Here is a 21236-nt window from a genome sequence, read left to right on the forward strand (position 1 = left end):
TTGTGTCTGTTTACTGGTGTGTCTGAGGTGACGTCTCCCTGTGCTGCCCAAGCATAAGTGGCCGCCTCCCCTTCATCTGTCTGCGAGGAGCCAGGACAACGGCTGTGCGGCTGCGCCACCTAGACCGCTTTCGGCTTTGTTTCATTTCCCTCCCTCGAGCCGCTTCCAGTTCTCCTCTGTGGTAGAGGTCTGTCAGACTGAAGAACACAACTGCTAAGAGGCAGGCATTGTGCACACAGCTCGAATCCTGTGAAGCTAGTGTGAGTGTGAGGCTATCCTGGGCTACATAAACGTAAACAAGACCATCTCTCAGGAGTGAAGGAGGAAGCTCTTAAGAATCAAAGTTCCTTTAATCCCAGCACTTGGGAGGTAGAGGCAGGTGGAGCTCTCAGTTCAAGGCCAGCCCTGATTTACAGAGTAAGTTCCAGGACAGCCAACAGCTACACAGAAGGATCCCCAGAAGCCCCTTAATCTGGTGGGTTTCAGGGCTGCCTGATGCTATATGTCCTTTCTGCCTCCAAACACACGTTCACCGTCAGATGCTGAGGGAAGAAAATGCCTTTGTTTTAGCACAGCAATGCTGGCTCCTCACTGCCTATCAAGGCCAGAAAGGGAAAGGAAGTCTTCCCCATTACACTAATCACTTAAACACTGTCCCAGGGGTAGTGAGGGCATGGGAGAGGATGTGTCCAGGAGACTGCAGAAGACTGTACAGTGCCAGCATCTGTCCACTGGGCAGCATTGGTGTCCTCCATAGCCCACCCGAGTTCCAGCTTTGACCCCCACAGTGACTCCTAAGTGTGAAAACAGGAGCAGACTAAGACTGCAGCTCCATGCTGGCCCAGGCTGGTCCACAGCATCAGCTCCACTTGGTACCTTGTACTGGGTGCAAAGGTACTAGGGCACAATGGGCCCAGCATCTGTCTCTACTGAAAACATCGTTAGTTTGTTTTACTTTGGTTCACTCTAAGTTCCTTATACTGAGTGAGTGCTGGCCACTGTTCCTTTAAATGTGTCTCTAACCTGTGCTTTCCTGGGATGGACCTCCCCCTCTCTGACAGACTAAAAGTTTTTGCTGCATACTGAGGACATCAACAGATGCTGTACTGGCTGGTTCTGTGTGTCAGCTTGACACAGCTGGAGTTATCAGTGAAAGGAGCCTCCCCTGAGGAAATGCCTCCATGAGACCCAGCTGTAAGGCATTTTCTCAACTAGTGATCAAGGGGGGGGAGGACCCAGCCCATTGTGGGTAGTGCCGTCCCAGGGCTGGTGGTCCTGGGTTCTGTAAGAGAGCAAGCTGAGCAAGCCAGGGGAGGCAGGCCAGTAAGAAACATCCCTCCATGGCCTCTGCATCAGCTCCTGCTTCCTGCCCTGCTTGAGGTCCAGTCCTGACTTCCTTTGGTGATGAGCAGCAATGTGAATGTGTAAGCTGAATAGACCCTTTCCTCCTCAACTTGCTTCTTGGTCATGATGTTTGTGCAGGAATAGAAACCCTGACTAAGACACCGGCTAAGGGCCTTGGTGACAAGACAGGGTTCCATGTGGCTCTTCCTGTCTGTCTGTCTGTCTGTCTGTCTGTCTGTCTGTCTGTCTTCATTCTCCAGGCAGCTCTCCATAGTTTGGTTGAGCTATCCTATCCAGCCAATCTGTTCTTGCCACTTTCTTCCACTTTGGATAATGAATAAAGGCTGCTGTGGACAGCAGCCCTCTGCGTGGACAGTCTCTGAGCCCCTTGACTGACCAGCAAGGAATAGTGTGGGTTTTAGGACCTGCCCACCTCTCCAGGGCTCTGCTCTGCCCTGCCCCCACTCAGCAGCATCTGTGGGCTGCTCACCACTCTGATGCTATGTCGGCCGCCTTTTTCATTTAGTCTTCTACTCATGAGTGGGAGTATATCGGTTTCAAACTATCTAGAGGTTTTATGCTACCTTGGTTGTTTTTTGCTACCTTGGTTTGTAGTTTACCTGACACAGACATACCTGAGAAGAACGTGTGTGCTGGTGTTGAGTGGAGTGTTTCCCAACCAGGTCAACTGTGCGATACTGCGTACTATCAAGGTGTCAGTACGCCTGCTGCCTATCGGGCTTTAAAGGGTGTGCAGAGACGCCTCACTTTAATTGTAGACGCTTGTGCCTGCTGATGTTGCTAGTTCTGGCAGCATGTGTTTGGAAGTTGTTAGCTAGAGAAATGTTTAGGATTATTTCTGTCCGTCTCTGGTAGCACTCACTCCCTGCTGAAATCCACTCTCCACATGAAACGCAGCTCCACACTGCACCAGTGTAGCGCCTGCCCACCTTCCTTTTCAGGTGGAGCCTCCTACAGGAGCTGCAGCTGCTCGTGCAATGCTATCCAGTGTAGTCTTCTAAAGGAACCCACCCTTTACTCAGTAATGTGACAGATACTCAGTGTACTCACTGCTCTTGCTGGGTCTACAACAGGGCGATTTTTCTCCTAAGATCCTTCCACTTAGCAGTTTTAAAAGAGTTTCTCAGGCAAACTGATTTATCCAATTTCACTCAGGTCAAGCTAAGGAGCTGCGGCTTCCTGAAGTTTAACTGCAACTGCTAAAGTCTTGCCGTCGGCTGAATCCTGAAGTATCTCCTGCTATACTCGCAAGTCATCCAGACCACAGGCTAGCCCCAAAGCAAGACAATCCAGACCACAGGCTAGCCCCAAAGCAAGACAGAGGATGGACGAGGCAAACATCCTTGTTAAATGATCAAAGAGATCCTTTATTTAATGTAGACAGCCTAGTAAGTCATCAAAATAATTTATAATAGTTAGATGCCTCTTAAATATACATGTTATCTTCTGAAGCTAAAAGTAATATGCACTCAACCAGTTTTTAAAATCTATTTGGAACATTAAACATGATAAAAGTAGAAAAAAAATCTCTTATGAAGTCCTCTACGAAAGGAAATTGTGACAAGTTCCTGTTAAGACAGAAACCATTCCATCTCCAAGGGAGAACAAGAGAAACATGAATATGAACAGAAACACCTACTTCCTGGGTTTATCCTAGGTAGACCAACTCTTTACAGTTATTTTCTGTCTTCCCTGGATAAATAAGAATCCCTTAACAGCAGCCCGGAAATTAACCAATTCCAGTGAAGACCCTGAGATGGCTGCCCTGCAGCAGGTTCTTGCCTTTTGCAGTCAACAACATCTTTTACAAAGCACCTTGACTTATGGCAGGCGTGACAAAACCAGGTGAATTAGTTGTCCCCAGCCAGGGCCCGCCCACCTTTAGCCTTCTAGGCGCCACTGTTGGGAAGAGGAGCCATCACAGATCGCCATGCCGACGTAGCCCTTCTGATCCATCTGGTCCACAACTCTCAGGCACTGCCCAACCGACACTTGGTACAGCCGATTGTTCTTCTGAAAAGGCAAGAGGAAGCCTTACTTTTCTGTAAAACAAACATCCTTGCAGCATGCAGGGACAACGCAGACACATCAGGACTCCTCACCCCAAAGGTCCACTGCTGCGACCCTCCTGACCCGTGGCACTTCATGAGTCGAGGAGGGTCTGACGAGCGGGTTTCTGACATGTCGAGGCAAAGGAGGTTGTTTAAGATCAATTCATGCTCTTCGTTGTAAATCCAGACCTAGTAACGAAAGCAGAAATGTGATTTTATAAAACACACTGCTTTAGGGACTGGAGTGAAGGTCTGCACAGATGAGGCTTCGGTGCGGTCCATGTCGTCTCCACAAGCAGACACTGGTCCAGCACCACCTCAACCATCTGAAACAGTCAAACTGGGAGGTGAGGGAGGCCTTCTGTCTCCTGGTCACTGGGGAGTGCCCTCCTCCCTTTCTCTCTTGAACAGGCATTTGCTCCCACCACGATTGCCCTCTTTGCTGTGGCCTCCATCGTGACATCACATGAATAAACGTCAACCATGATCAGAGCCCAAAACAAAGCTGCCGGCTCCTCTTAGCTCTTCTCAGCACACAGTATTACCCCAAAGGTAGCCAGGCCGTGGCACTGACTTCCCTGAGGTGAAGTGGTCACATCATGGTACACTGTTTCCCGTCTTAGTTCACAAACCTGTAAAGCCATAAGGATGCGACAGACTGCCCCAGCCCAGCCCTTCTGCAGAGCACCACACCCTAAGGTCAGGTAGCAGGGTCTGTAGATGCCGGATTTCACCTGGCTCACCCTGAAGCAGGGTTAACCTGGGGTGTAAATGCAGATGACCTTGGTTTCAGGCTCCAGCCTCAAACAGGGTTAAATATTTTTGGTGAGACGCTCTCCAGCAGGTGCTAGAACATCCAGTCTTCTTCAGGCCCTGCACTGGCCACTTGAAACCAGTTCAACCAAAGAACTGCGCTGTTTATTATGCTTTGGTTATTAAGGAGCTACAGTATCCATGGGTGCAACAAAGTACACTTAAAACCTGTGAGATGGCTCAGTGGGGAAGGTGCCTGCTGCCAAGCCCAAGGACCTCAGTTCCAATCCTGTCCTCAGAAGATCCCAAAACTGACTGCTGCGATTTGTCCTCTGACCTCCATGTATGTACATGCATGTACTAGTTCTTCGTAAGCAATATATTCTAGAAATGTCCAGGTATACATTCTATTTATCAAAAGGCTAAGTGTTGTTTTCTATTCCTGTGATCCCAATGCTAATCCTAAACTGGACCGGCTGTCACAGGCCAGTCCTGACAGAGCCTCCAGTCTAAATCGCTATTAAGTTATTCTGTCAGCCGAACAGTAACAAACCCAAAATAAACTATCTGCTTACATTTTAATACTAAAAAGACAAACTAACTGAAATTAAGTGGATGAAATGAGCCAAAATTCTGTTGTGCCGTCCCCTAAAGAGTCAAAAAACTGGCCAGGAAAATCTGGTTCCTCTCTGGAGGACATTAAGGTTTGAGGAGGAGCAGCACTCCCCACACCATAGTAAAAACACAACAGTCAGAACAGCTGAGAAGCAATGACCAAAGGAGAGAAGACAAAGCAGTCATTGTCAATGCTACGAAAGTTCATTCGCAACCTAAAACTTCAGGAAAGTGCTTCCTTCCCCTGGGTGACTGCACTGGGACATGTAACCCACCTGAGTTGGGTCTCCGTAGTCACAGGCCTTAAGCAGCACCAGGCCTCCTTTCTGGCTGGAGCGGCCCTGGGCCACCAGGCATTTGTTGGTCTGCAAGTGGTAGAGCTGCAAAAGAAGACCGAGCTCTTGAGGCTCTCATGCGGACTCTGGTGCTTGGGGGAGTGTGCAGAGTGGGAGGGAAGTGCTGTCCAAAGTCCCAAGAAAGCACCCACAACCCAAGATGAAGATGACAAAATAAAACCGGGCATGGTGACTTGGGCCTGTCATTCAAGCAGTCATGAAGCTGAGGCAGATCATGAATATGCAGAGAGCCTGGCTACACAACAAAACCCTATATATATGCTGATCTGGAAAGATCTATACTGGAAGGGATAACAACTGTATGGGCTCAAAATATCTGCCTTTACTTAAGAACACCCAGTAAACTAGATCATTGTCTAAGGCTTTATAGACAAGGAGAAAAGTACTAGACTCAATTCTCCTGAAATATAAAAGTTGAGAGATATGCCCTGAGGAAGTTAAAGAGGAGGATAATTACAGCAGTTTTCTGCCTGTGTGTGTAGTGTCTGTACAGATGTGGGTGGGCATACTTTTGAGTGTGCATGCTTGCACAAGACTTCCCCCTTGTTCACTGAGGTGCAGGATCTCCCAGACCCAGAGCTCTGAAATTACAAGTGGGCCACCACGCCTCCCAGTGTCTACGTGGATTCTAAGGATCCAAACCTCAGATCCCCACACTGAGCTGCAAAGTGCTTCATCAACTGAGCCATCTCCCCAGCCCCCAAAGGCCAGTGTTAGGAATTACTTAGAACAATGTAACTTCAGGGCAGACCCCTAAGGCCTATGTGCCTGAAAAGGGTCCAGTGTGCCTTCTGCTAACCTCAGGAGTACCAGGGTGTGGGGTGAAATCGTACACCCATTAACTGTCACCTTCACTCTGTCTGAGGCTGGTTCTCAGAGCTGAATCTCAACAGGAGCAGCTGCTGCAGTCCTGTTTATCTCTGTGAGGGTCCTTTCAGGTTTCATACCGCCTGTGTCCATGCTTGCGTCTGCTCTTGGAAGGTGACATAACCTACAAAAGGTCCCAGTCCCTCCAAGGCAGTAAGTATAGGTAAGTAAGGGTCCTGAGCAGCAAACACATTTAAGATTTCTAAGCTTCTCTACCCGAGTAGAGGGAAGTCCCCAAAAGAAAACAGTTAGATTTCTATCATCACAGCACCTCAAACTTCCTGCTCCGCCCGTCCCAGTGAGCCCTCAGGACTGCCACCTCACCCTTCCACGCAGCAGGACTCTGGGGCGCTTCGGTCCTCTGTTGATGAACACGGGCTGCTGCGGTCTGGCCTTCGGACCAGACACCTGCATCTCAGGGTAAACATTATCCAAATACCACTTGAACGACTGACAGCCCAGTTTCTTCCTCAATTCAACACGCTCGCTGATATTCCCAAAGCTTTTGGTCTTCAAATCAGGTCTTAAGGAAAAATACTGCTCCTAAGTTTAAAAAAAGACATTTGCTGGAATACATTCTGTGAGGAAAACAGTTCTAAGTTTTCTTAATGTCAAAAAATATCAATGGGACTGTCCACATGCCTGTGACTAACGAACATGAGCTCAGTATACTCCATTTCACAGAGACAAACGAGAGAACGCCTAAGTCAGCAGACCATGTGTCAGATGAAAGACTCTCAAACTCTAGCTTCTAATCCTCTAACCTAACATGTGCTGATCCAGGACTGTTAGCTAGGGTTACTGACCTTGTTAACTAAAACTGAGCCAGGCATGGTGACACACACCTTTAATCTCAGCACTAGAGAGGCAAAGGTAGGCAGATCTCTGAGTTCAAAATTAGCCGAGGCTCCTTAGGGAGCTGCAATTCAGTCTAGCTCTCAAAAACATCACCACCAACAAAAGCAAACAACAAAAACACTCAACCTAGTTTTAATGTTTTTTTTTTTTCCAGAGCTGGGGACCGAACCCAGGGCCTTCTACCACTGAGCTAAATCCCCAACCCCAGTTTTAATGTTTTTAATTGACAGAAACAATGAGTTTCAATACAATACAGAAACTGTTACCCTGCTGCTGAGGCTGTTTTTTGTGGTGGTAAGGATGCGTGCCTTGAGCAGTGGGTACAATCCCATGGTCCATTCTCTCCACCCTCAGGTAGGACTCAGGACTTAGACAGCAAGGCACTTTATTCACTGAGCCATCTCGCTGTTTAAAATACAACCTCGTGCAAAAATGTAGTTGAAACAGAAGGAATATTTTTAAATTCCTATTACAAGTAATTGCAGTTATTCTTGTATTAAATGTGGAGTAGCTAACAGTATTTGTAGTTTTGAGACGGTGCAAAAAACATGCTATGCAGCTCAGGCTGGCCTCAGCCTCCGCAGTCTGGGACCGCACTACAGGGCAGTGTGCCTGGCTCACAACTCAGCGACTCTGCCATGTTAGTCGCCATGACAGAGAAGACACAGCAGTGAGGTGCATGTCTGGCTGTGTGTCCTCTCTGAATGATCTTTTTACACACCTAAGACTTTCAAAACATGTACTAGTTATTTGAAAAGCAACTGTCTATGGCTATGCAATTCTTCTCAATACTGAGACACTTCCCCATGGTGGCCCACTTACAAGCGTCTAGTGGTTTTTGTTGTTTTTAAAGCAGGGTCTCACTGTGTATCCCTGCTGACCTAGAACGCACTCTGCAGACGAGGCTGACCTTACATCATCTGTCCCTGCTGGCATTGGAGGTGTGGCTACCAAGTACTGATACTTCCTTTTCTTATTTTTCTTGGATATTTTATGTATTTACATTTCAAATATTATCCCCTTTCCCCCTCTTCCATACCCCTTACCTCCCCGCTCCCCCTGCTTCCCACTCCCTCCTACCCACTCCCACCTCAACACCCTGACACTCTCCTACATTGGGAAAGGAGCCTTCACAGGACCTCCCGTGGTGCTGAGTAACATGTGGCTGAGCCAAGGACCCCTCCATGTGCACTCATTGGTTGGTGGTTTAGTCCTTGGGAGTTCTGGTGGTATCTGGTTGGTTGATCTTCCTATGGTTGCAAATCCCTTCAAGCTCCTTTGGTCCTTTCTCTTAACTCCTCCATTGGGGTCCCCATGCTCAGTCCAATGGTTAGCTGCCAGCATCCTCATCTGTATCATTAGGGCTCTGGCAGAGCTTCTCAGGAGACATCCATAGCAGGCTGTCAGCAAGTACTTCTTGGCAATAGTGACTGGGTTTGGCAACTGTGTATGGGATAGATCCCTAGGTGGAGCAGTCTCTGGATGGCCTTTCCTTCAATTTCCTTTGACAAGTATGAAGTGTCCTTCCTTGTCTTTTTTGATAACTTTTGGTTGAAAGTCAATTTTATTTGCTATTAGAATGGCTACTCCAGCTTGTTTCTTGAGACCATTTGGTTGGAAATTTTTTTTCCCAGACTTTTACTCTCAGGTAGGGTCTGCCTACGTCACTGAGGTGTGTTTCCTGTATGCAGCAAAATGTTGGGTCCTCTTTACGTATCCAGTCTGTTACTCTGTCTTTTTATTGAGGAATTGAGTCCATTGATGATAAGAGATACTAAGGAATAGTGATTGTTGTTTCCTGTTATTTTTGTTAAGAGGTGGAATTCTGTTTGTGTGACTATCTTCTTTTGGGTTTGTTGCAAAAAGATTACTTTCTTGCTTTTTCTAGGGTGTAGTTTCCCTCCTTGTGTTGGAGTTTTCCATCTATTATCCTTTGCAGGGCTGGATTTGTGGAAAGATATTGTGTAATTTGGTTTTGTCATAGAATATCTTGGTTTCTCCCTCTATGTTAATTGAGAGTTTTGCTGGATACAGTAACCTGGGCTGGCAGTTGTGTTCTCTTAGGGTCTGTATGTCATCTGCCCAGGATCTTTCTAACTGTTGAGAAGTCTGGTGTAATTCTGATAGGTCTGCCTTTATATGTTACTTGAACTTTTTCCCTTACTGCTTTTAATATTCTTTCTTCGTTTTGTGCATTTGGTGTTTTGACTATTATGACAGGAGGACTTTCTTTTCTGGTCTAATCTATTTGGAGTTCTGTAGGCTTCTTGTATGTTTATGGGCATCTCTTTTTTTAGGTTAGGAAAGTTTTCTTCTATGATTTTGTTGAAGATATTTACTGGCCTTTTAAGTTGGGAATCTTCACTCTCTTCTATACCTATTATCCTTAGGTTTGATCTTCTCTTTGTGTCCTGGATTTCCTGTATGTTTTGAGTTAGGAGCTTTTTGATTTTACATTATCTTTGACTGTTGTGACGATGTTTTCTATGGTGTATCTTCTGCCCCCGAGATTCTTCTATCTCTTGTATTCTGTTGGTGATGCTTTTATCTATGACTCCTGATCTCTTCCCTAGGTTTTCTATCTCCAGGGTTGTCTCCCTTTGTGCTTTCTTTATTATTTCTATTCCCATTTTTAGATCCTGGTTTTGTTCAATTCCCTCACCTGTTTGGTTCTGTTTTCCTGTAATTCTTTAAGGGATTTTTGTGTTTCCTCTTTAAGAGCTTCTACTTGGCTACCTGTGTTGTCCTGTATTTCTTTAAGGGACTTATTTATGTCCTTCTTAAAGTCCTCTATCATCATCATGAGATGTGACTTTAAACCCAAATCTTGGGCTGGAGAGATGGCTCAGCGGTTAAGAGCACCCGACTGCTCTTCCAGAGGTCATGAGTTCAATTCCCAGCAACCACATGGTGGCTCACAACCATCTGTAAAGAGATCTGATGCCCTCTTCTGGTGTATCTGAAGACAGCTACAGTGTACTTATATATAATAAATAAATAAATCTTTAAAAAAAAAAAAAAACAAATCTTGCTTTTCAGGTGTGTTGGGATATCTAGTATTTGCTGTGGTGGGAGAACTGGGCTCTGAGGATGCCAAGTAGTCTTGGTTTCTGTTTCTTAGGTTCTTGCGCTTGCCTCTCACCATCTGGTTATCTCTGGTGCTAGCTGGTCTTGCTGGCTATGACTGGAGCTTGCCCCTCCTGTGGGCCTGTGAGCCTGTGATCTTAGTGCTCCTGGGAGACCAGCTCTCTGCAGGCAGGTTTTGGGTCCCAAGTACTGTGGGACAGCCTCAGCTCAGGGAACAGATGGAGACCGGAAGTGACCTTTTTTTTTTTTTTTTTTAATCTTTCACTTGAGAGTTGATTTTAACATTTCCAAGCCTCAGGTCAATTTGAGAGGACGCTGTCCAGTGTTGCGTGCATGTGCTCGGGGAAAACAGTGCAGCTCAGCACTCACCTCACACTACTACACTCAGCAAGCAGTCCTCACATGACTGCCTGGGAAAAGGGCATCAGTGAAAAGGGAGCCATCCAATGAACTGACCCTGGAGTGAGTGCCCACTGGAAATGTGACTGAGCCCTAGGCATTGATCATGAACCCAGTGGCAGAGTTCTCAAGGTCCCTCTGCCCAAGCCCACATAACAAAAGCCTTCTACTCTCCATTTTGGCAAAGTCCATGACAAGGGAATGATAAAAATACACACACGGAGCTGAGAGTCACAAAGCTCTGGGTTAGGAGACGGAGGAGACTGACAGAGCCTTGGCGTGCTTGGAGCCCTGCCTCTGTTCCCACCTCCCTCAGCACTTCAGGGCCTGGGCATCCATTTACAATTACCTTACAGGACACAGACTACAGTTCCCTTAGTCAGCTTTGTCTCCAAAGCCAGAGCTCAGGAACTTAGCAGGGATGCCTGTGATCCCAGAATGTGAATGCAGAAGGACGGACCAATGACAGCCACAACTGCATACAAATAACCCCAGCAACCTTTTCATAGGATGACATGTAAATCCCAGCCCTCAGGAAGCAAAAACAGGCACATCTCTGTGAGTCTGAGACCAGCCTGGTCTACAGAGCAAGTTTCAGGACAACCAAGACTCCACAGAGAAACCCTGCCTCTAGAAACCAAAGAGAGAATGAATCAATGAATCAATGAACGAACGAACGAACGGACAGACAAACGAACATATAAACAACCCAAATACCCATCGAATGATGGACAGAGCATCCCTAAACAACAGGACGTCGTGGAGTGCTGAGAACAGCTACAACACAGGCCGGCCTACACACAGACGCCCAGTGAAAGCCACAGAAAAGGGTACACGTGTGTGAGGGCTCTATCAACGACTGCGGAGTCAGGACACAGATGAGCCACAGTCTAGGGCTTGTGGACAGAGGTGATACCTAAAGGGTCCAGTGTTTCTGATGTGACAAAATGCTACAAAACTGACGTGGAAGTCATACACGATAGAGAGGCTACAGAGAGAGCTGCAGCGTGGCAGAAACAGGAAAGCAAGGCCAAGTGGTCAGTGAGGTCCAGCACACAACACGGAGCTGCTCTGCTGCTGTAGCATCACATTGAGGAAGGAACGAATGAGAACCACAACTGCGTGAGCCCTGGTGAGAAGCCCAGAGAAAATAGCATACCCATGCAGGTCAGCCAAGGAGACACAGGCAAGAGAGGCACAGAAGGCACCACCAGAGCAATGGCTGACCACACTCACCTTGTACTCATCCAGCCACACATGTGCCAGTCTCAGCGAGTTGTGTGTCATGGTGTCCTGGCCTTCAGGAGATCCATACGGTCGCCTTTTCCGAAAAATGTGCCCGACTCTTGAGCAAGGGATGATGAAGAGCTTGCCGCCGCACATCCAGATCTAGCCGGAAACAGACAGGCTGTCAGCCGGAAGCAGCACGCATGCGTGTCTTCATGAGTGACCCTTTATGAATGGTGGCTCTGCAACTTACAGATGCTTCTCTTACTAGTACACTCAGAAGAAAGTGGGGCACCTAAAACTTAGGTCCCGTCTGTGTTCCCGTGTGCTGGCTGCACTAGTGGGCTTGCTCGGAAGGATGAAAGGACAAGGGTCACTTTCTTATAACTCATACTTGGTTTCTAGAGAAATGTGTTTTCCTTATGTATTTACGTGTTGTCCCTGCATGTTTGTGGGCACATATGCACATAAAAATGTGCATGCACATACATGTTAGTGAACACAGAGGCCTGAAGTTAACACTGGGAATCTTGGGGATGGAGAGGTAGCTTAGTAGCCCACCTGCCCTTAAGCTGCAATTATATTCTATTACAGACAATTCAGTAACAGAACACACACAAAATCAAAATTACCCGAAATGAGATTTCCAGATTTTCTCCTCCCCAGATATCCATGCCACTGTCATACTGTCCAAGATCATTGAAATACTGTCTGTTCATGGCAAACAGTCCTCCGGCCATTGTAGGTGACCTAGAAAAGGACCACAGCCTGTGCTCACTCGAGAGACTGTTTACAAGTCCCTGTGACTCTGGGACACAGAAAATTAGCTGTCATTACAGAGGAGGCACAGTAAAGGATACCAGGTAAGGAAGACTCACGCCCGTCCAATGGGAACAAGCTAGGTCCTGGAATGTTCTGCACTGCTCAGGCTATACTGGATATCTGGCATAAGGTTACGTTCTAAGTATCAAGGTAACTGACTTTGACAGGAACCCAGAGATAATAACTAATTCCTTTTGATGGCCTGATAGAGAGAAACAAAAACTGACTCCAGGGCCTCACACAGAAAGTCTCAAATGTCTGAGTAAGACATACATCAGCAGTGGCTTTCAAAGAGGACGACTATGCCGGCCGGCAATGACATCTTTAGTGTCAGAACATTTTCAGGAGTATACATATTCACAGTCACTGTGCTTGGCACGCGGGTGGGGTGGAGAGGCCACCACTAACATGTGCTTTGAGGCCAGGGTGCTGATAACTGCTAAAATACATGAGGTTCCTCCATCCCCCAGCAGCCAACAAAGGATGATGCCATTAAAGCAAGGCTTAATCCCAACCTCCAGGCTTCGGACCCCGTGATCTGGAGTTAAGGAGTCACGGTGGGCTCTACTGGCCCAATGCCTATAGAGGAGAGGCAGAATACTCAGCAAGGACTCTAGAATGTCTAGCAAAAGAACAGACAAATAATCAGTCAATGAGGACATAAATCACAGAAAAGAGAAACAATCCACAATAATGTGGAGATGTAAAGAAGTTTTAATTATGAAGGTATCAAACAGACTTCAAATAACGATTCAAGACAAAAGACAAAACTGGGGGCTGGAGAGATGGCTCAGTGGTTCCAGAGGTCTTCAGTTCAAATCCCCAGCAACCACATGGTGGCTCACAACCATCTGTAATGAGATCTGATGCCCTCTTCTGGTGTGTCTGAAGACAGGAACAGTGTACTCATATATAATAAATAAATCTTTTAAAAAAAAAAAAAAGACAGGGGCTGGGGATTTAGCTCAGTGGTAGAGCGCTTACCTAGGAAGCGCAAGGCCCTGGGTTCGGTCCCCAGCTCCGAAAAAAAAAGAACCAAAAAAAAAAAAAAAAAAAGACAAGATTGAAAGCTTGGGAGGGAAGTAGAGACTATAAACCATTCACATATGGGCTAGCGGTGTGGCTCAGTGGTTAAGGGGCCTATCTAGCAGGCAGAAATTTCTGACTTCAATCCCTAATATTGCATAAACCAGGTATGGCAGTTACCTGACATGAACCCCATCTGTCTTTAATACAACAAAACCTATTTATAAATGTCTGTGAAACACCTTAAAAGTATTTTCAAAGGAACCAAAATTAAGACAGCCAAGACAGTATTTGTAAATGATAATTGCCAGGGAAGGGGAAGACAGTTTTCTTCAATGGAGTGACACTTGGAGGAGTAAGTGAAGAAAAAGGATATGACGAAAACACACTGTAGTTAAAACTAAAAATCACGAGGGGGGGAGGGGGAGAGAGACAGACAGACAGACTGAGACTGATGTAACTTGTTGAGAAAGAGTATGGAAACACAAGTTTATTGCAGTTAGCCTTGGGTCTCATCCTGAAATATCCAATCAGTTGTGCAAATATTCTAAAATGCAACAAAAAACTGGAATCTAATACACTTGTGGTGTCAGATGAAGATACATGCAGCCTGTGGTGACAAACTGGAAATACGTGTGACACAGACCACAGCACACAGGGGAACCTACACTGCCCAAGGAACAGTTACCTTTTGACAATTTCTTATGCCTAACTCTTGGCTGGGTTTATTCAAAACTACGCCCCTTAAGAATCCTCACTGGGCCAGCAGCAGTGCTGCACACCTTTAAGCCCTGCGCTCAGGAGGCAGAGGCAGGTGATCTCTGAGTTTGAGGCCAGCCTGGTCTACAGAGTGTGTTCCAGGACAGTTTCTCTGTTACTCAGAGAAACCCTATACAAACAAAAAACAAACAAACAAACAAACAAACAAAACCAAAATTTGTTGTTGTGGTTTTGAGACAGGGTCTCTTTTTTTTATGCTGTATACACTAGGCTGGCCTCAAACTCAGAGATTTGACTGCTGTCGCCTCCCAAGTGTTGTGATAAAGGTGTGTGTCACCACTGCCTGGCTCAAAACTGTTGCTGGGCAAGTTTAACTAACACCTTTGCCCCTTACGAAGCAGCAATTTTCTTTAATACACCATTCCTTTCTAAAGAAAGGCTAGTGGAACTCTTCCAACCTCTCTTACCGTATTGGGGCTGTGGCACTGTCTGCGCCTCCCAGGTCAGATACAGGAACTAGATCCCACTTGAAGTGCAGCCCCCAGTTGAAACCTCCCCGAACCACTGGGGATGAACTGTAAGCGAGTGTGTCAGCACTGATGATGTCAATCACAGGGCACACCACTGTATGTGGGTCTTCAAGGATGATGGCCAGAAGGGGCTGTAACCACATCACATTCACTTCGCAGTGGCTGTCCAGGAAGACCAGGACTTCTCCTGCAGAGAAAGAGACAAGATGGAGAGTGGTACTTCACATCTGATCAAAGTACAGCTGACTAGCATGGGTGGAGATGATATATACAGGGCTATGGATGACCACCCCCACTAAGAAACTACCCTCTGCACTGCCAACTGGTTTCAGGGAAGTCCTCTGGCCAAGAGTTTTTGTCTGAAATGTGCACTGAGGGTACAAACTCCATGCAGGATTCCAACAAGCTGTCAGGCAATTTAGGAGACTCCTCCTCTGTCACTGAAGTGTCCTGCTGCAGGGACAGTGGCTGGCTGCGTGGAGTCCAGCTTTATTAGTCATCTACTCCAAGTATCTATTTAGTACACCTCTTAGAGACTATTACTGTCACTGATGGCTCAGTGTCACTGAGAACTGGTGACCACTACTCTATGGTTTCTGCAAAGTAAAGTGGACACCCAGGGTAGAATCAGACTGTGCCAGCCACAGTGGGACACCGTCCACACACATCGCCTTCTCTACACTGTGCTACCCCCAGCTCACTAGCCATTTCCCACAGTACTCTAAGGAGTTCGTTCAGCCTTCTAATTAGCAAGCCATAAATGGCATCCTGTTGTCTTTGAGTTTTAATAAATATGAGCAAGGTTTAAAACTGTTGGTTTTGATAACTCCAAAGTTCCTTAAGCAACTTGAAATTAGCAGAGAGCAGCATCAAAGTAGGCTTGACAGGATTTCTTAAAACACTGATTATTGGGGTTGGGGATTTAGCTCAGTGGTAGAGCGCTTGCCTAGGAAGCGCAAGGCCCTGGGTTCGGTCCCCAGCTCCGAAAAAAAGAACCAAAAAAAAAAAAAAACCAAAAAACCAAACATTGATTATTGACAAAAATACCCCAAAGTTGTCAGAAATGACAGTAAATTAGGCATACACTTCCCTGTTTGGCCAAGTCAAATGAGGACACATGGCATCCAGCTGTCACCTAATGTAGGAGAGCGCATACTCCTCAGTACCATCCATGCTCAACAGGGAATGAGGTCAGGATCTCAGTAAGAAGAAATATCTTAATAGCTTTCCTGATGCTGGGAGGACTGCTTTTACCAAATGAGGACAAGTAACTGAACGCAGTAAGATCCCATCTGGCCACACCAAATAGGCCACAGTGACCTCACACTGGCTTGAACCTGACAAATCCTATGCCAGAGCAGAATAGAGAAAAGTGGATCATAAAATAACAGTAAGTATGCACGGTACAACCCTCCAGGCTCCTCAGTGTCTTTAGCTCACCATCTCCAGTGACCCAGCAAGGCCAACTGCCTTAGTCTTTGCCTAAAGCCCTGGGGATGCAAACCTCAAAGCACTGGCTCTAACTGGATGCAGAAGGGCTGCTCTCCTTTCTGTCCACTGCTTCAGGTCATGGTAGGTTTGCAGAGAAAAAGACAAAATTCCAAAAGCGAAGAACCAACTAAGCCCAGCAAGTACAAACAGGCCATGCTACAGTGGGCTGGCAGTGACCAGTACTCAACATCACTGGGCTGGGGCCAGGGCTCTGAAACAGACAAGCTTACAGCAGGGAAGTGGGTGACACCACTATGAGGGTCCCACTCCAGTTAGGACTTGTCAAACTGCCCTCACGATTACTGGCATGTCCGTGAGCTGCTCTAAACAAATCCACTTGTCTATGTGTTTAAAGGGAAGCATTTCAGTCATGATGATCAGGAGAAAATCCAAAATGCCAACCTTCCCCTCTGTCTCTCTAGGTAAGCATAAAAAGACAGACAGACAGGTGTGGTGGTGCATGGCTGGAATCCCAGCACTGGGAGAAACAGGGACCCAGAGGTCAAGATCACCCTCAGCCACGTATCAAGGATGAAGCCAGCCTGGGACCACATCAAAGAAACAAAAAAGGAATGAAAGACAGGCACTGAAGTGTGACTTCTGCAGAAGGCTGGCTGCATCTGACCCCTGCTCTCTGCTTTTCAGGGGGAGATTAGGATATGGTGGATGATGGAGGCTTGAAAGTTTCCCAGTAACATAGAAATCAATCTTATTTACCAAGTGAAATCCTGACACTGACTCCAGAGCTGTGCACTCCACACTGACAATTATTAGCATAATTCAAGTCAAGTAGTTTGGATGTTAAGCGTCCCTCTATTAAATTTTTAAAAGTTCAGTTACATGTTGGTTTGGACTTTTCTACTTATGTAAGGAAGCAAGATAAGAAACCTGTTGGAGAGGCCAATAATTAACTGAGAGGCTGCTACAGAAATAGGCCAGTGAGGGCTCTAGCAGCAATTTCTGTACTCTGTGCTTTGGGGCAGCAAGTCAGAGTTCTAAAATTTTTTCAAACAATTTCTTCATCCCTTTGGGCAATAAGGTATGGGAGTATGAAAGAGAGTGGTCCCACTGGCTCAGTTTGAATGCTTGGTCCCCGATGGGTAGGAGGGATTAGGGAGTGTGGCCTTGTCAAAGGAGGTGTGTTATTGAAGGTGGGCTGTGAGGTTTCAGAAGCACATGGCAGGCCTGATTATCTGTGTCTTTACCTCTTTCTTGAGGATCAGATGTAAGCTCTTAGCCCCTGCTGCAGTGCCATGTCTGCCTGCTTGCTGCCATGCAGGGACTAACCCTCTAAAGCCATTAAACCATGGTGTCTCTTCAAAGCAGCAAACAGTAACTAAGACATGGGCTTTTCGTGGACCTCTGTAGGTCTCCAGCACTGCAGAACCACCGCGTGGATATACCTGTAGCGTGGGCTGCTCCAATCATTCTTCCTCGGATCAGTCCCTCTCGCTTCATATTTCTTATGACCTTGACCTTTGCGGGCAGGTATCTTTGGATGTACTCATCTAGTTCTCCTTTTAAATCATCTAAAAAGAGCCGTTCCAAAATTACTCACACCACACAAGACATACAGCAAGGAACTATTTCTAATATATCTGCCATGTGTGCCCAAAATCTACAAGTGATCAAAGAAATGTGTTAGACTACTGCCTCATTACAAAGCACTCTAGTACACTGTAGAAGAAAAACCCAGAGGAGAGTTGGAGCCCAGCCATGAGGAATTGCTGCTTGGACGTATATTTCCACAGACGATGTCTGCGATGAAGTCACATGTGAAGGTTCTTGCCTGCAATCCCAGCACTCAAGGCCAGTAAGTTCAAGTGGCAACAAAGTCACCTGAAGCCAACCTGGACTACAAAAGAGATGCTCTTGTCTTTAAACAACAAGTCCAAGCTGAGTATGCTGGTGCATGCCTTCAACCCTTGCTCTAGGGTTGCATAGGCAGGCAGATCTCTGTAAGTTCAAGGCCAGCCTGGTCTATGTAGTAAGTTCCAGGACAGCCAGGACTATGTAGAGAGACCCTGCCTCAAAAACCAAACCAAACAAAAATGTTTAAGTTTTGGTGTCTATGAACTTCTCTAAAATTTCTCCCATAAAGTTTCTGTATTTGCCCAGGTCCCATGGGTGCTGTGTTCATCTGTCAGTCCCAAAGTGTACTGGTGCACAGCTCTACTGGTGCCATAGAGGGTCTAAAGAGGTGCTGAGTGCATGGAAAACGCCTCTGGGCCACCCACCTGCCCATCACTGGGTCTGCAGTGATGTGCTCAAGGGAGAAAGCTGGGAGCGAGGAAGACGGGGCACAGTCCCTGCTCTACTGCTCAAGCCGGGTTCTGGGGGACGTCTCTTTCTCTCACTCTTTCTTTTCTTTTCTTTGTTTGTTCTGTTTGTTTCTGAGACAGGGTTTCTCTATGTAGCCCCCTGGCTGTACTGGAACTTACTCAGTAGACCAGGTTGGTCCTGAACTCAGAGATCTGCCTGCCTCTGCCGCCAGAGTGCTGGGATTAAAGCTGTGTGCTACTACACCCAGCTAGGTCACTTATTTTTGTATCTCCATCTCTGTAAAAATGGATCCTGCCCACCTTGAAGGAAGCAAAATTGTAGATTTGCGAAAATCTACAGTTAAAAAATGTGCCTAAAATATATAATGATTCGAAAACTGGCATTCAGATAACATCTAATAGCTTTCTGAATGCAGCTCACTCTATTCTGGAAATAACTGGTATAGCAGACGTACCCTATAAGCACGGTCCACCACACTGTACACTGTACCCTGTGAAAAGTGCCAGTCTCAAAGGGGACATACTGCATATCCATTTGCATCACACTTGTGAAGTGACAAAAATCAGAGTTACCAGATACCAGGGAAGGAGCTCAGGGACATAAAGGCAGAGTACAGCTCTAAATGGGAGCACCAGGGCTGCTGGGTGATGCAGCATGCCTCTCACGACTATGCCGGTGCCGACAGCAATCTTCAGCAAGATAAGCTGACACTTCTCCACTGTGGGCTTCTGCTTTCTACATTGTACGGTAAACGGGAAAGACAACCAACATGGGAAATTGGTTGAAAGGCAAGTAGAAGACTTAATTCTTAAGTTCCTATGAATTGGAGCTTAATTCATAATGGACATTTTTTTAAAGCAAGCCAAAGGGAAATTCCCCCGGCTATTCTGGATAACACTGTAGACAGATTACAAAGATAAAGAATTTCCTCTAGTTCATACACAGGCTGTGAGCCCAACTGTGGCTTCATCTCACAGTGAGTAGGAGCCGATGAACTGTGACCATTCACAGCATCACTTACCAAAGTCACTGCTGTCATCCACGAGGATGATCTCATGGAGAAGGTGTGCCGGCGTGCGGTCCACAACACTGTGCACAGTCCGCAACAAGGCAGAAAAAGCTTCGTTGTAGAAACAGATAACAACGCTAGCAGTTGGCAGGTCAGTTGGGTAGGACTTCCCCCTACACCTTTAACAAGAACATCTGGTACTTTAAGAGGCTCAAATGTCTTGGGTTATTTCTTGCCACCTTGTTCAGTTCCTTTCTTACATGATAGTGATGTTTAAGCATGTATGAAGACATGTATGTATGTTTAAGCATGTATGAAGACACTGTGGTTTATTCTTTGCTTTACATCATGTTAATAACTTTAACTTGGTAGAGAAGTTAATGGGGTGGTGGTGGTGGTTACTGCATGTATAACATTACAGGTTAATCCAGCTTCTCAAGGAGGTTTCAAATGCAAACACAATAATAAAACTTTGTCGGGGCTGGGGATTTAGCTCAGTGGTAGAGCGCTTGCCTAGGAAGCACAAGGCCCTGGGTTCGGTCCCCAGCTCCGAAAAAAAAGACCAAAAAAAAAAAAAACTTTGTCTTTGATGAAATTTTTAGTTTTTACCCAGTAATGTAAAAAAGATTGAAGTAAACTGAATTCTTAGATGATAGAATGATATAGGAGCTTTTGTGACATAGTAACTACTTATAGGTGGCTTTGAGCAACAATAGTTACCAACTTAAAGAATAAACTCCAGCTTGGCAGTGGTGGTACAGGCCTTTAATTCCAGCACTCGGGAGACAGAGGCAGGTAAATCTCTAAGTTCCAGACCAGCCTGGAACTTAGTGCTACAGAACAAGTGCTGGAGTACTATGTAAAATTGTCTCTGTCCTTCCTAACCTACCCAAAGCACTCTCTGATTGGCTTAATAAAGAGCCAATAATAAATCTGATAGCCAATTAGCTGGGTAGGAAGTAGAAGGTGGAACTTCCTAAAAGAGAGAAAGGAACCCTGGGAATAAGAAGAAGGCTGGCCTCTGGCCAGGTGACACAGGAGGAGATGTGCAGAATCACAGGCCTGGAAGGTACAGCCATGTGGTTGGATGAACGAGGGGATCAGGATAATGAGATGAACTAGATAGGAGTCTGACCAGCTAAGACCCAAGGCTCTGAAATATTAAAAGGTCTCTGGGTGGTTATTTGGGGAAAAGCTGGCTAAGGACTAATTGCTGCTGTATTAATTCCCAGTATTAATACATACAGAAAAATAATGTGCTTAATCTATCAGCAAGTTCCAGTAAAGCCAAGGCTACACAGAGAAACCCCGTCTCCAAAACCGAGAGAGAAAGGAGTTAAAAAGAGAAACCCATAAGGAGCGTACTCTGCATTCCTGGTGTCCGGCACGTCTCTGTGGTACCCCAAGCGGTTACTAATGAGCATATTAAAGGCGTGTTTCTGGTAGCCCAGGTCTCTCAATTCCTGATCACGTTCATTGAAAATCATACCTGAAAGAGAGTCCAGTTACACACTGTGAAAAATGATGATCAGAGCAGCCACTGCGATGGGATGGTCTTCCCCAGAGCCTTGGCTTCATCGTTATAATCAGATTACACCAGCCCAGTTTTCAACCTGACTGTAGGGGTTGGGGATTTGGCTCAGTGGTAAAGTAGGCAAGCGCAAGGCCCTGGGTTCGGTCCCCAGCTCCGGAAAAAAAAAAAAAATCAACTTGACTGTAGGCTCAGGTTTCAAATGAGTAAGCTGAGGCCCATGGCAAATTCTTATCAATTTAATGC

At 46.2% G+C, this 21236-nt stretch overlaps 1 protein-coding gene across 8 annotated transcripts in view; it reads right to left on the bottom strand.

Moving 5' to 3' along the window:
* Nucleotides 1–2705: 2705 nt before the first annotated feature.
* The window catches only part of Galnt11 (polypeptide N-acetylgalactosaminyltransferase 11), a 33487-nt gene continuing 14956 nt past the window's right edge, over nt 2706–21236 (bottom strand). For 4 of the 8 annotated variants that reach the window (NM_199393.2, NM_001271319.1, XM_087657108.1 and 1 more), the window contains 10 exon segments: nt 2706–3378; nt 3468–3605; nt 5060–5164; nt 6332–6550; nt 11588–11740; nt 12211–12328; nt 14614–14863; nt 17571–17696; nt 19472–19638; nt 20825–20948. In NM_199393.2, the coding sequence (NP_955425.2) occupies nt 3247–3378; nt 3468–3605; nt 5060–5164; nt 6332–6550; nt 11588–11740; nt 12211–12328; nt 14614–14863; nt 17571–17696; nt 19472–19638; nt 20825–20948 (1532 nt within the window). In that variant the 3' untranslated portion in view covers nt 2706–3246. 8 annotated transcript variants of the gene reach the window in all.

The sequence above is a fragment of the Rattus norvegicus genome, chromosome 4, assembly GCF_021556685.1.
Source record: "Rattus norvegicus strain SHRSP/BbbUtx chromosome 4, alternate assembly SHRSP_T2T, whole genome shotgun sequence".
Classification (NCBI taxonomy): Eukaryota; Metazoa; Chordata; class Mammalia; order Rodentia; family Muridae; genus Rattus; species Rattus norvegicus.